Here is a 14,130-nt window from a genome sequence, read left to right as displayed (position 1 = left end):
CAATGGATTCTAAGCAGTCTGGCATCAGGAAATCCTTGGAATCCTCTCCATGTACATGTGAAATATATGCATTACACAGACGTAGATTTCTAGGGAAGGAGAGTCAAGGCTTTTGTTAAATACATGAAGTAGCTGATGATTCCATGAAGGATTTAGGACATATGAAATCGCTCTTTAGTTTTATACTCTTGGAGGAAACTAGCGATCAGTTTTTGAGAAAACCTGAATTTCCTAATTAAGCGCCAAATGTTATTAGATAACGATGAATAAGAAATGGGGTTTCTCAGGTGGTGCAGTGGTAAAGAATTCGCCTGCCAATGCAAGAGACGCAAGAGACCTGGGTTCAGTTCCTGGGTCAGGAAAATCCTCTGGAGTAGGAAATAGCAACCCATTCCAGCATCCTTGCCTGGAAAATTCCAAGGACAGAGGAGCCTGGTGGACCACAGTCCACGGCAGACCCAACTGAGTAACTGAGCACAGAGCACACAGAATAAGACATATTAAAAGTATTGCCAGCCTGATAAACTGTGGACCTTCAGCTGTCACTTGAAATTTGCTCTACTGAACCTACAGTTAGAGTAAAATATCTCATTTGGAACTAACCTGTATCTGACACACAGTATGTTTAAAATTCTTTTCAGTTACAGACTTAAACCAAGGAAAAGCCCAATCACTATGTATATATAAAGTATTTATTTTTATGCACATATTTACCTACAAAATTTACAGGAAATAAAACAATGAAGAATATATAGAATACCCTCTTAAGACTTAGTAGGAGCAGAGGGTTTATTGCTGCAGTTCAAAGAATAAAATTTTATACATGTGAAAGCCAAGATGAACACATTTAAGATAAATGGCAGCCTTGTTAAAAATTTTTTGTCCTGTCTTTGAATTTTCAGCTTTACATTAAATGAAATTAAAAAGATTGCTCATGAAATAATTTAAACCTTTTCAAAATCTTCTAATAAACAGGTAAAAGGCACCTCCAGTTCTTTAAAATATTTACAGCAATCCCAATAGTTTAATCTTAAGGGTTATTATAGTACATGTGGCTAATATGCATACACAGTATGTCATTAACACTCTCTAAACAGTGAGAATTTTAGACTCTAGTTTGTGGCACTGCTCCCAAGTGATCCCATGATGGAGTGGATGACCAATCACACCTGCACAATACTAGTTTAACAGCATGTCTACCACAGCATAAAATCCAATAATCTAAAACAATGACTGTCAAATTCCCAGACAATGTGTAATTTATAACTAAATTTGTCTACTCAGAAGCCTTTGGAGTGTTCTTAAAATCATTTAAAAAAATATAAAGTATATTTAGCATTAAATGAAAACAATGAACCTGGAAAATAGCACTACAGTGGCTGAAATTCACTATCTGGTTTAACAAAAACTGTTTCTCAAAACATCTACAATTTCTTACAACATAATGGAGATGAATTTTCCTTAGCCTAAGCTCAATCTGCTGTTTTTCCTGCATTATGATTAAAAGAGGAGTACAGAGTAAAAGGCACAGCTATAAATAATAGCCGGTTTTAAAGAGCTGTGGAGATGGCAAGCGGATGTTCTTGAAATACTGGTGCAGGAGAACGATGTCCACATAACATTTCCTCTTTAACACTGGCATTGATTGGCTATTTACAGTAGTTTGCAAAAATACATTATAAAAACTGGATGAGGTTCTGTTTCTAAGTTTAACTTAGTAACATATTACATACATACTTCATCTGCAAAAATCTTTGCAGGATCTGAAGTACTAAAGTGACACTGATACTGAAACACAGATAATCAAAGGTACCACAGCACTGATGATGAGGGTCATCATCACGAAGACCATCTGGGTAAATATTGCACCTTTCTTGTCCGCTGTTGCTCTGACAGTCACATGTCCAACTGCAAAAGGAGTCTTTTATGGCTTTTTGCTGTTATCACTTTTTGAAGAAAGGTTGTTTTTAGTCCCAAAACAATGAGTGTAGATTGTCATTGAACATGAGGCCTAGGTTTCAAAATTAGCTTTCCTGTCTGTAAAAATGAAAAGAAAACAAGGTTAAAATATATATATATACAGTTCTATTAAAAGTATCACCACTTTCCTAAAAGCCTTATAAGGCATCAGAACACCCCGTGATATTTAGTCAAGATTAAGCAATTAACAGTTATATCTTCCAAGTGTTCTTTGTGTAGAATTTTCTTCTAAAATCTTTAGTACTTTAAAACACACACATACAATCTTCCTGAAAATCAGTCAACCAACCCATTGGATAAAATAAAATCCAGACTTGTATAGGCTAATTTATGCTCCTTACCAAGTGGAGTCTATAAAACATCAATAAAACTGTATATCTGAACAAAAACTTTTCCCATTTTCTAACATCAAAACTTTAATTTCCTCAAGTTAAAATGCAAACCTAAGGGTGGAATGATAGATATTCATATGCTGCTGGTATTCAATGCACATGGATACAACTCTTCTGTATCCATGCGCAGATGGATACAGTAGGGCCAGTGTCATATTTATCAAAAAAAAAAAAGTACATACCATATAATCCAAAGAATTTCATTTCTAGGAACTTATCTGAAGAGATGCAAGTGTAAGGACGCACATTTAAGTCCTATTCTTTCATTCAGGATTTACTGAGTGCTTATCATGTGCCAGGCCTCAAGAGATGTTAAAGACCCAGTAACAAACGAGTTTCCTGTCCTCATGGAGCTCGTTCTAATGAAGTATGCACAACATATACAACATGAAAGTGCGAATGGAATTATGATGCATCCACAAAGTGGAGCACTATGTAAACAAAGTGGACGACGTTAACTGAGATCATGCAAATAAACAAGAAAAACAGGCCCAAGACCTTGTATACAGTTCATGTCCAATATATGGCAGCTCTGAAATCCTAACACTGGGTCAAAGAGCAGAACTGAAAACGCTGTAACACTGTTTAGAGGTTCTTTACTCATAAACTTGATTATAACATCTTTCCCTTATAAGCACATGAGATACACAATAAAACATAAAACATGGTGATTATCTTTGGTTGCAAGGTTCTAGGTCAAAAGTGTTATCAGGATTCTGGCTCCCTCTCAAGTCTTACTTTCCCTTAATTTTTGGTAATACTTTTGTATCTTGGTAGAACTTTGATACTAAGTTTTCTACTGTTTTACTGGGGTGTAATTCATATAAAATTGTTAAGTTCTGACAAATGTATAGACCCAAGTTGCCACCTCTGAAGGAAAGCTACAGAACATCACCACCACTTAGAAAGTTCCTCCATGCTTCTTTCTAAGGTCAATGGAACCTGAGCTCCCGACATAACTGCTCACCACAGATTAACCTGCCTGTCTCTGACCTGTAAATAAAGAGAATCACACAGTGTGTGTTCTTTCGCTTCTACTTCTTTCACTCAGTGTGTTTTTGAAACTCACCAATGCTACTATGTTTCAGCACTTTTGTATCTTTTTAACCTGCTATTATAAGATGTGTAGTATTCCACTGTGTAAAAATACCATGGATTTAATAAAAAGTTCTAATAAGAAAAGCCAAAGTCATCCTTTCCATTTACTTCAAATTCTAGTCCTCTTACAGAAGAAAACAGTTTCAGCATGAATTCTTACATACTGTTTCTTAAATGGATTTACATTCACATACATGAATAAAAATTTGGGGCTTCTAACATGCTAATGAAGTGTTTCATTTCTAAATAACCTGATGATGGGGAAGGTGGGCATGGATACACATAAGAACGGCCATGAAAACAAAAAAGAATGGCCAAGAGCTGATGTACTGTTGACACCGGTCGAGGATAAATGAAGTTCATTTAGCTCTTCTCTTTGCCTTCTTATGTTTGGAAATTTCCCTAATTAAAACTTTAAAAAAAAAAGCACTGAACTGAGCATATTGTTTGTTAATTTACTTTTTGCTCCTAACATTATGTCTTGGATGCTTCCACGTCTGTATTTACAGATTTACTTTTGATTTCCTATGATACGGCTTTACCACAGCCTATTTCAACACTCCCTTATTGAGACACAAAAATTATTTCCATTTTTTTTTTTTCACTACTAAGGATGTTATAATGAACAACCCTGTGTACCTGTGGGATGGTACCCCTAACCAGGGTAGGAGAAGAAAAGCAGAATGGTTAGGTCATGAGGCAAGCACATACTACATTTTATAAGAATGATGAAAACTATCCTTCAAAAAGGGCTTCCCTGGTGGCTCAGATGGTAAAGTTATCTACCTAAAATGCAGGAGACCTGGGTTTTGGGTTCAATCGCTGGGTCAAGAAGATTCCCCGGCAAGAGAAATGGCAACCTACTGTATCAATGTATATTCCCAACAAGCGGCCTGTGGCTGCATCATTTCAGCACAATACTAGTTATAAAGTATTTAATGTTCACTAATCAGTTCATTTATAAATGAACTGTTTAACTTTGCACTTCCTCCATGACAAACGAGGCTGTCCAGTCTTCACCTTTATCCATCTGTATTTCCACTTGTGTGATATGACTTAACCTTTTCCCATTTTAAAAATGCACTATTTGTCTTTTTATTACTGATTTTTAATCAGTCTTCAAATATTGTGGATACTATCCTCTACATTCTCTCACTGATCCAGTTGTTCTCCTGCCCTAAAATTTTTTTGGCCTTTTATTCTAATTTTCTATACTGGGTAGGTATTACTAAATAGTTTTTTAAGTTGAAGGTAAAAATGCTTTTTATAAATAAAATCAATATTGTGACATATTCTCATCATACTGATATGTGATTTTTTAAAACAAACGGCAGGTTCATACGTCTACAGTCTATCAATTCATCTATTCCTCTATTTAAAACCCTATATACACAACAGCATGAGACAAGTAACAGTAGTTTATAAACCCAACTCCCAGCGAGTCATTTTTGGCCAATAATGACCACTGTATTTCACTGAAGCTAAGACAGCTTCAGTTAGAAGATGCATCATGACTTTATGTCATTAAGACAGATTATACTCTCTATCAATTTAACTATGAGACACCACTGATTATTAGATGTATCTCAATTTTCAGGGATGTTACAGTATTTTTTTAAAAAGTGTCTTCGAATCAATGCTACAATGAATATTCTCCCTATTAATTCCATTGAGACAAATTATTTTTAACGCTTTTTTCACTTAAACCAAAGAACTTCAGTCCTTTCACATACTGTCTACAGTTTCCTAATGAAAATACTTACATCATCACAAGACATGTTGTATTCTGCTAACACAGTTCGACATCGAGCAGCTATACTGAATAAATACGGTCAAAGGAAAATTTGTATTTCAAAAGTAAGCTTTTAACGACACCAGAGAGGTGCTTTAGTTTAGTTCAAAGAATAAAATTCAATTCATGATAAAGGATACATTGACGGTGCAACTACTCTCTTGTGAATCCCAGCGAAGAATAAGCCTATTAGAGTGATACAGCTAATGGTGAAAAATGGATGGTTCCATAATGATGTGAAGAAGGACACCTGTCAAAAGAAGAGTTTGAAACACAAAAATGTTAAAAATCTTAGAACAGTACTGATTCCTACTTCTTTACTTGTGCATGAATACATGTAACATTTAATTCTCTAAAGTGTGAGAATTTGCTGAGTTCCCTGGTGGCTTCTGGCCTTTCACTGCCATGGCCTGGGTTTGATCCCTAGTCAGGGAACTGCTCCTTGGAAGAAAAGCTATGGCAAACCTAGACTGTATTCAAGAGCAGAGACATCACTTTGCTGACAAAGGTCCATATAGTCAAAGCTATGGTTTTTCCCGTAATCATGCCTGGATGTGAGAGTTGGACCATAAAGAAGAATCAATGTTTTTGAATTGTGGTGCTGGAGGAGACTCCTGAGAGTCAGCTGGACAAGGAGGAGACCAATCCAGTCAATCTTAAAGGAAATCAAGCCTTAATATTCACTGGAAGGACTGATGCTGGAGCTGAAGCTCCAATACTTTGACCATCTAATGCAAACAAAGAGCCAACGCAGTGGCAAAGACCCAGAGGTTCGGAAAGACTGGAGGGCAGGAGGAGAAGGGGTAACAGAGGATGAGATGGTTGGATGGCATCACCAACTCAATGGACATGAGTCTGCGCAAACTCTGGAAGACAGTGAAGGACAGCTAAGCCTGGCATGCTGCAGTCCGTGGGATCACAAACGGTCAGAGATAACTTAGCCACTGAACAAGGAACAAGAGGGAACTGGGATCCCATAAGCTGCGAGGCAAGGCAAAAAAAAAAAGGGAATTTGAAGACTTTCCCAAATCCCAGTTCTTCATATTGCTAGCTACATAAATTAATGTCTGTTTTAAATCTTCAATGCAGCAAAACAATATAGTAATATTCCCTCCATTCATTTCAAATGCTTCAACCATTACAAATTCAATTCTATAATTTAAAAAAATACTCTACTGACAATATTTACTGAACCCTTCCTAGTGAGAAGTAATTTAAAAAGCGTTAAGACTACAAGTTCCGTGGACTTCCCAGGCGGTCCAGTGGTTAAGACTCCATGCTCCCAGAGAAGGGGGCTTTGATCTCTGGTTAGGAAAGATTCCACATGCCATGTGCCATGGCCAAAAAGAAAAAAGCTCTGCAGGAGGAGGGACACTGTCCTGGGCACGGCATTGCTATTTCCCCAACGCCTGAAACAGGCCTTGGCAAATATCGGCGCTCAGGGGCTTCCCCAGTGGCTCAGCGGGTAAAGAATCAGGATAGCCTGCAATGCAGGATCCACAGGAGACAGGGATTCAGTTGCTGGGCTGGGCAGATCCCCTGGAGGAGGAAAATGGCAACTCACCCCAGTAATCTTGCCTGGGAAATCCCATGGACAGAGGAGCCTGGAGGGCTACAGTCCAAAAGGTTGCAAAGAAGTGCATATGACTGAGCAACCACCCAGGCAAATACAGGTGCTCAATAAATATTGTTGAATGAATGGAGATGAAGCCTCTAATCTCAATGAAACACAAGTCAGACAGGATCTAGTTATCTTCCCTGTTAAAAAGCAGAAGTGAGCAAACTGCATACACAAGCTGGTCTCAGTCTAATCACTACCATTTTCCTTTTCTCTCTTCACCTGGCTAGCTCCTACATATCCTTACAAGACTCAGTTTCAGCATCACCCTTTCTTTATGAAAGAGACAAAATATGAGTTTGGTTTTGAAGTTACTAGATTTAGATGGCCACAGGACATTCCAGGAGAGAATAATTAGTAGCTATCCACAAAACACTACAGTTCAAGAGAAACAAAGGGCTAATTTCAGATATGAGCATAATCAGATGGCAGAAAAAAACACAGAACCATCCACAATTCTGAGACTATGTAGAAGGACAAGGGAACAGGATCCAGAATGGCACTGAAGCCAGACTACTGGGAATCAGAATGCAGATGGAGAAGGCAAGTATTTAGAGTCGAGAAAAAGAAATCAAGTGGACTAGAAACTAAATGGGAGTAACAGAATCAAACTAAGGGCATCTGTGCTCCACTCTCATACTAAACTTAAATGTAATATGAAATTAAATGTAATATGAAATAGGCTCAAAATAGAATTAGACAGAGAACTAAACTTAAGACAGAGAACAGAGAACTAAACTTAAGGAAGAACAGGGGCCTAGCATGGTACTGGTTAAATAAATTTGTCAAGTGCAGAGATGACAGGTTGAAAACATCAGGAAGGAGATGGCTCCCAGAAGGATGGGATCTTGAAGAAAGATTAATATTCCAGAGTAATGTCTTCTTAAACCCTTGAGGACAGTTCAATTCCCACAGGCTAGCTGCGTTTTATGAGCCCTGCACAATATTAGCACATACAGTGTTTTAATTTTAATTAGGTCAGCATCGCCTTCTCTCCTCCATGGCAACAATCAACTGCATCCAAGTAACAATTTCCTCCTTTAGTTTAGGCATTCCTGTACTTTCCAGCTTGCCACATTCCCTCTCCCCTGTGTTCCTCCAGCTAGCCACTGGCTTCGAGTTTGCAACTCTTCTTACAGACACAATTGCTGTTTATTAACTCTTGTCAGGTTTGAAGTTATTAAATAGTGAAATATAGAGTTGACATTTAGGCTAATAGTTACATTCTCACCTAATTTAGAGAATTACATTAACTACACAATTTTGAGCCTATTTCATATTACATTTAATTCTATGTTTTATTAAGATGTCAACTAGCTGAAATCAGCTTATGTTTTTCCCAATTAGAAGTCAGATTCATTTCCCAAGACAGACCTTTTTCTTGCCAGTCTCTTTCACTCTTCCCCTAAGGATGAGTACCAGCTATAAAGGGACACACAGGAGGATTTCTTATCCATTATAAAAACTCCTCTATTAATGTGAAATCCCATCACCAACCTCCCCCGCTCCTATTCTTTTGTTTCCACCTCATGGATAAAGTCAAGAGAGATTACATGGTAAATAACCCCCTGGTTGTCTGAACTAAAATTTAGACTGCTGACAAAAGTCTTATTATTAAGTTTTTCTTCTATGTAACTTAAAGGTTGTAAATAAAGCTACTGGAAATAGTTCGTCTAGTTATAGTTTAAAAGGGGAAGTAAGGTTAATTTTGTGAAAATTACAGTATCATTAATACCTAAAGAAAACTGAACTGGGAGAAAAGAAACTTCACTGAAAAACTGAAGATGATTATTTCCTCTAACAAAAAAGCTCAAGTTTTAAATTAAGGCACAAGTTGGTAGAAAGAGGTAGAAATTTCAGAAACATGCTATCATGTTTCATCGAAGGATGCTTCAAGAAATAACATTATGAAATCTGTTATTGCATTTGGCACAGTGATATTAGACAGTGTCCAATGGGAGATCTCTCAATGTCTCCTATATTAAACTTCATGCAGAATTTTTTTTTTTAAAGATAAAATGAAGTTGAAAAAGAAGAGCTTTGACAGTTTAGGGAATTTACACATGTGTTCTCTTCATGATGAAAACCATGGAACTGGCAGTGACTTCAATTCAGTTCAGTTCAGTTGCTCAGTCGTGTACGACTCTTTGCGACCCCATGAATCGCAGCATGCCAGGCCTCCCTGTCCATCACCAGCTACCGGAGTTTACTCAAACTCATGTCCATAGAGTCAGTGATGCCATCCAGCCATCTCATCCTCTGTCGTCCCTTTCTCCTCCTGCCTCCAATTCCTCCCAGCATCAGAGTCTTTTCCAATGAGTCAACTCATCGCATGAAGTAGCCAAAGTATTTGAGTTTCATTCAGCTTTAGCATCATTCCTTCCAAAGAAATCCCAGGGTTGATCTCCTTGCAGTCCAAGGGACTCTCAAGAGTCTTCTCCAACACCACAGTTCAAAAGTATCAATTCTTTGGCGTTCAGCTTTCTTCACAGTCCAACTCTCACATCCATACAAGACCACTGGAAAAACCATAGCCTTGACTAAACGGACCTTAGTTGGCAAAGTAATGTCTCTGCTTTTAATACGCTGCCTAGGTTGGTCATAACTTTCTTTTCAAGGAGTAATCGTCTTTTAATTTCATGGCTGCAGTCACCATTTGCAGTGATTTTGGAGCCCCCCAAAATAAAGTCTGACACTGTTTCCACTGTTTCCCCATCTATCTCCCATGAAATGATGGGACCAGATGCCATGATCTTAGTTTTCTGAATGTTGAGCTTTAAGCCTACTTTTTCACTCTCCTCTTTCACTTTCAAGAGGCTTTTTAGTTCCTCTTCACTTTCTGTCATAAGGGTGCTATGTGATTTCAGAGACCCTGGCAATTACGCTGGTCCAGATGGTCTATGGTATTAGTGACCAGGTTTCCATCCTGGTTCTGACATCCTTCTGTTTTTTTCTAGTCTTGGCCGCTTAGTACACTTATATCTACTATTTAATCATAATGCTTACTGCAAAGTTGTCTCGAATGCTTTACGGGGTGAGAAAAGGCATTAACAAAAGTAACTCATAGAAGAAAATGTTGCTGTATAGTTTTTAAAAGTTGGTACTGATGACACTAAACGAACAAAATAAAATATAGTGTTTACACTGAAATATGTAATAGTGAGATACATAACAACTGCATACAAGTTCAGAAATGAAAAGTAATATAAGTAGTATTTCTTAGACCTTTTTCTCTGCAAAGATACTTGACCCGCAATAGCCAGCCAAAGTTTTTTTCAAGCAAATTAATATAAGGCATATTTTTAACATGATTAATATCACTACTAGTACTAATAGGTAGCATTTGATTAATACTTTACAAAAAACAAAGCACTGCTATAGCCATTGTCTCACTTAATCTATGAAAGATTTTAAATCAAAACTTCTACCTTTTGTGTCTCGGGATCTATTAACCAGTTCCAGGCACCAGTAGCTGTACAGACAGATACCACTATAAGAAGCACTGATGAAAGATAAACACGAAATTAGTAAGGAAATAAGCCATTACTATGATACTACTACCAGTTCTTAAACAACAGCCAGAGGGTGCAGCACTGCATTAAATGGAAAATGTGCTCTGCTCAGGAAGTAGGGAGACTTGCCACAAGACCTTGGGGAATTCTCCAAAACAATGCAAACCTTAGTAACTGAGGCCGATACTGTCCCCCTGAATTCTTTAGTCAGTGTTTCTACAGATTTATGAAATTAAAAGCAGTAAGAACCAAGGTGGTAAAACTTTACTGTAAATTTCTGTTATGTGCTTTACGCTTTCTGCAGATTCAAAACAAAAAACACTCCCCACCAAAACCTCAGTTTTTAATGTAAACAAACCAAACAAAGACTCTTTTATGAATGCACTGAGAACTTGGCCTAAAGGATTTTGCCTTGCAGACAACCGCCTGTTGTTGAATTAAACAAAGGTCAGTGTTAGGAGTGTGGAGCACACCAATCAGTATCAGATTTTCTTCAAGGGACTTAAGGAAAGTTGGGGTAGAATTACTGACAGTACAAGTTAGAAAGATTCTTTCTCCTCATTAAGGTAGAATTATTTTAGAAATTCTAGATAGAGCATAAGTAAAACTTGAGAATAAATAATATTACTAAAATACTATTATACTATTAAAAATAATACAGGGGCACCAAGACCTAGTTAATGTTCTAGAGACCAAGACAGTTACTTTCTTTCAACTGGGATGAAAACATTTTTAAAATTTACAGATCAAGCTTCAAAGAGCAACAGAAATAATGCAAAACCTTAATTATCTACAACCTCTGGTGATGCACTTTTAGAAGAGGCAAATCATAGAAAAACAATCTCATTTGAGTTATTTAATAATACTCAAGATTTCAAATTTATGCTCTCAGCTCAGAACAGATTAAACTCAGTTTCTTACATCTCTATATTTCCAATAAGAAATATACTAAAGTATACAGATTTTTCTTTTCTTGAAGCAAAATCATAATTAAACCCACCAGACAGGACCTCATACACATGGGTATACTAAACAAGCTGATGTCGTTTATATGGAAGCACTGAGACAGTGAACCAGAGAAAACGTGTACTCATTATATTACATTTGATAATCCTATACATTTAAAAAGATTCCCAAGTAACACTGAAATAAGGTTTTCGGGATAATTCCTAGGTAAACAGGAGAGCTTGAGAAAAATCATTACTACTCGTGAATTCTGACCAATCATAATTCCTGTAACGTATGATTAGCAGTTTGCAAACAGATTTAATAAAAATTACACAAAAAATCCTGTCATAGGGAAAGACCCCTGACTTCAGTAGTTCTCTTCAGTTCAGTCCTAACAACTGAATCGTACTTCAAAATAAAGTATGTCCTTCTCGGGCTTCCCTTGTGGCTCATCTGAAGAGTCTGCCTGCAATGTGGGAGACCTGGGTGCGATCCCTGGGTTGGGAAGATCCCCTGGAGAAGGGAAAGGCCACCCACTCTAGTATTCTGGCCTGGAGAAGTCCATCGACTATAACAGAGACCATGGGGTCCCAAAGAGTGGGACACAACTGAGCAATTTTCACTTTTCACTCTTCTTGGAAAAAATTAAACTTCAGCAATGAACAGCCAAGAAATTAAGACTCTCCCAACATAAGTTAACAAAGTATTTTGTTTACTGATCTTATCACTTATATATTTGTCTACATTTCCTATATCCTATATATTTCCATGGGGCAGTAACTACAATTCTCTCAAATCACATTTTACAGTATTGTTGAATATCACTTCCTTTAACAAACTTTACTTCAATAGTTTATAGGCAAAATTGTAAAACTGCTAAACAGACTACTGAAATTTTTATTACGTGTTCTGGTAACCAGATTTGCCATATATGTCTAACAAAATATATGTATTTTAATATAAACATAAAAAGTCAACCACACAAAATAAGACTATCCTTTTAGGGTTGTCGGTTTCTTTTCTTAAAATTTCTTTAAAATGCCGTTATTTACAATATTAAATAGATCTAGAACTGTCAAAACAAAAGGGAAATTATGGTTTAATAAAGCAAGCATATGTTTGTTTTTAAGCAAGCATTTGTTAATCAAAAGTTTTAGGTGAAAGCAAATCACTGCTAGGCAGAATAAAAGTATGAACTGTCAGATTATTTTCCCTTAAAAAAAATGTCCAAGCACTTACTTCTCCAACGTCCAGTGGCAGGTTGCAAACAATGAATATATTCAGTAAGTCTCCTCTCGAAAGCCTTGAGATCTAGGTAAAAAGATTTCAATTTTGAAATTAGCCACTCTTACTAGTCTCAATTTATTACAATGAATTTCAGATACTCTAACTGCTTCAGGTCTTGCATACTGACTTACATGTTTACTTTTTTTTAAATTTGCACTGTTTACTTCTTTACTATGATAGCTTTACGCACTTGACAGAAACACTAGGTTTCTTTAGTTCCAATTTCACATAAAATGGTATGTGGAAAATCAGCAGCAGCCTCAGTCGGCGCCAAAAGCTAGAAATTTGGGGTTGCAAATAAAGGATCAAAATCAAGTCGAGTTTTAACTCTGCTGGAATCAAGAACTCCATATTAGGATAATGTCTTACCTAGGACCAAAGTCTCGATGCCCTTATGTTTAATTAAGTTACGCTTTCAGCCTGCTCTTACTGGACTTCTGATACAGCTAACGGATGGGTAATGGAAAGACTCTCCCGTTTCCTGCCTCCCAAGAGCTTACAGATGATCTATGTGGCATTTCTGGAGCGCCGACGCCTGGTTCTACAAGACACGGGCGTTCAAGGTGTTCCCTCTGAATGAGCAAGGTAAGGTATCATTTTCAGTTGCGCTTTTCAAACTTGAAAAAGGAGACCAAGAAGCACTCCCTTACCCCGGCAGTTACCAAAAACCAAGGCAGGAATTAGGGATACAACTCTTATCGACTATTAGAAAAAAATAAAGTGAGTTAGCACCCTACAAGGCACAAAGTACAACGGTTTGCTAACGAGTAAGAAAGAAGTAACTGGGCGAGAAGCTCCCTGGTCCACGCACGGGGAATGGGGGGGAGCTGACGCAGCGCCTCTCCAGGGCCGGCGGAGGCCAGGCGCGCCGGAAGCAGCGCCAGGCCGTGTCCGGCCGCCCCTTGGCCCCTGGGCCGGGCCCCACGCCCCCAGCTTCGGGCCCCGTCAGTCCATCCTTCGCGGCCTCCTCTCCCGACCAGGTTTCCACGATTCCGGCGCCTCTAGAGCCCCGCGAGCTTCCGGGAGGAATTAGGGAAGGGCCCAGGAAGCGTACCCTACCTTCCGCCTGCTCCAGCGAGTTCATGTCGGGCGGCAGCTCCGGTCACCGGCGCGGCCCCGTCCGCATCTCAGCTCCGCGGTCCCTGCCCGGCTCGCAGCGCCAACTCCCACCTCTAACCGCTTCCCTCCGCCCCTCTTCTTGGCACCGCCCCTTGACTAGACCCGCTACGCTCATTGGACGTTTCCGCCAGACCCTGTAACTAAGACGGTTTTCTACTGGCTAGTTCCCCACGGTCCTCGGGCACTGGCGTTGGACGGTCAGCCAGAGGGACCAAGAGTTGTCGGCGGCTGAGTTGGCGTGACCCTAGCGCCGCCTCCTGCCCTGGGGAGGAACTGCAGCCTGTCCCGTAAAGTTCATTCATTCGTGTGTGTACAATTCCTAGTTTCTTGCTTGGTTCTTTCATTACTTAAATAAGCCTGGCGTGCCACAGTCCATGGGGTCGC

General features: G+C 38.6%; 1 protein-coding gene across 2 annotated transcripts; it reads right to left on the bottom strand.

Moving 5' to 3' along the window:
• Positions 1-707: 707 nt before the first annotated feature.
• On the bottom strand, positions 708-13,793 carry CNEP1R1 (CTD nuclear envelope phosphatase 1 regulatory subunit 1). Of its 2 annotated transcripts, XM_052656367.1 has the most exons (7): positions 13,682-13,711; positions 13,278-13,329; positions 12,580-12,651; positions 10,309-10,382; positions 5,403-5,512; positions 5,234-5,288; positions 708-2,037 (listed from the first exon to the last, which is right to left on the bottom strand). In XM_052656367.1, the coding sequence occupies exons 1-7, from the start codon at positions 13,709-13,711 to the stop codon at positions 1,996-1,998; spliced, it is 435 nt and encodes a 144-aa protein (XP_052512327.1). In that variant the 3' UTR covers positions 708-1,995. The 2 variants fall into 2 exon arrangements, with proteins under 2 accessions (XP_052512327.1, XP_052512328.1); XM_052656368.1 differs by lacking the exon at positions 13,278-13,329 and having other exon boundaries at positions 13,687-13,793.
• Between the last annotated feature and the right edge of the window lie 337 nt (positions 13,794-14,130).

The sequence above is a fragment of the Budorcas taxicolor genome, chromosome 18 (assembly GCF_023091745.1).
Source record: "Budorcas taxicolor isolate Tak-1 chromosome 18, Takin1.1, whole genome shotgun sequence".
NCBI lineage: Eukaryota > Metazoa > Chordata > Mammalia > Artiodactyla > Bovidae > Budorcas > Budorcas taxicolor.
The sequence above is the reverse complement of the archived record's forward strand: the minus strand, read 5'-3'. Positions and strand labels throughout refer to the sequence as shown.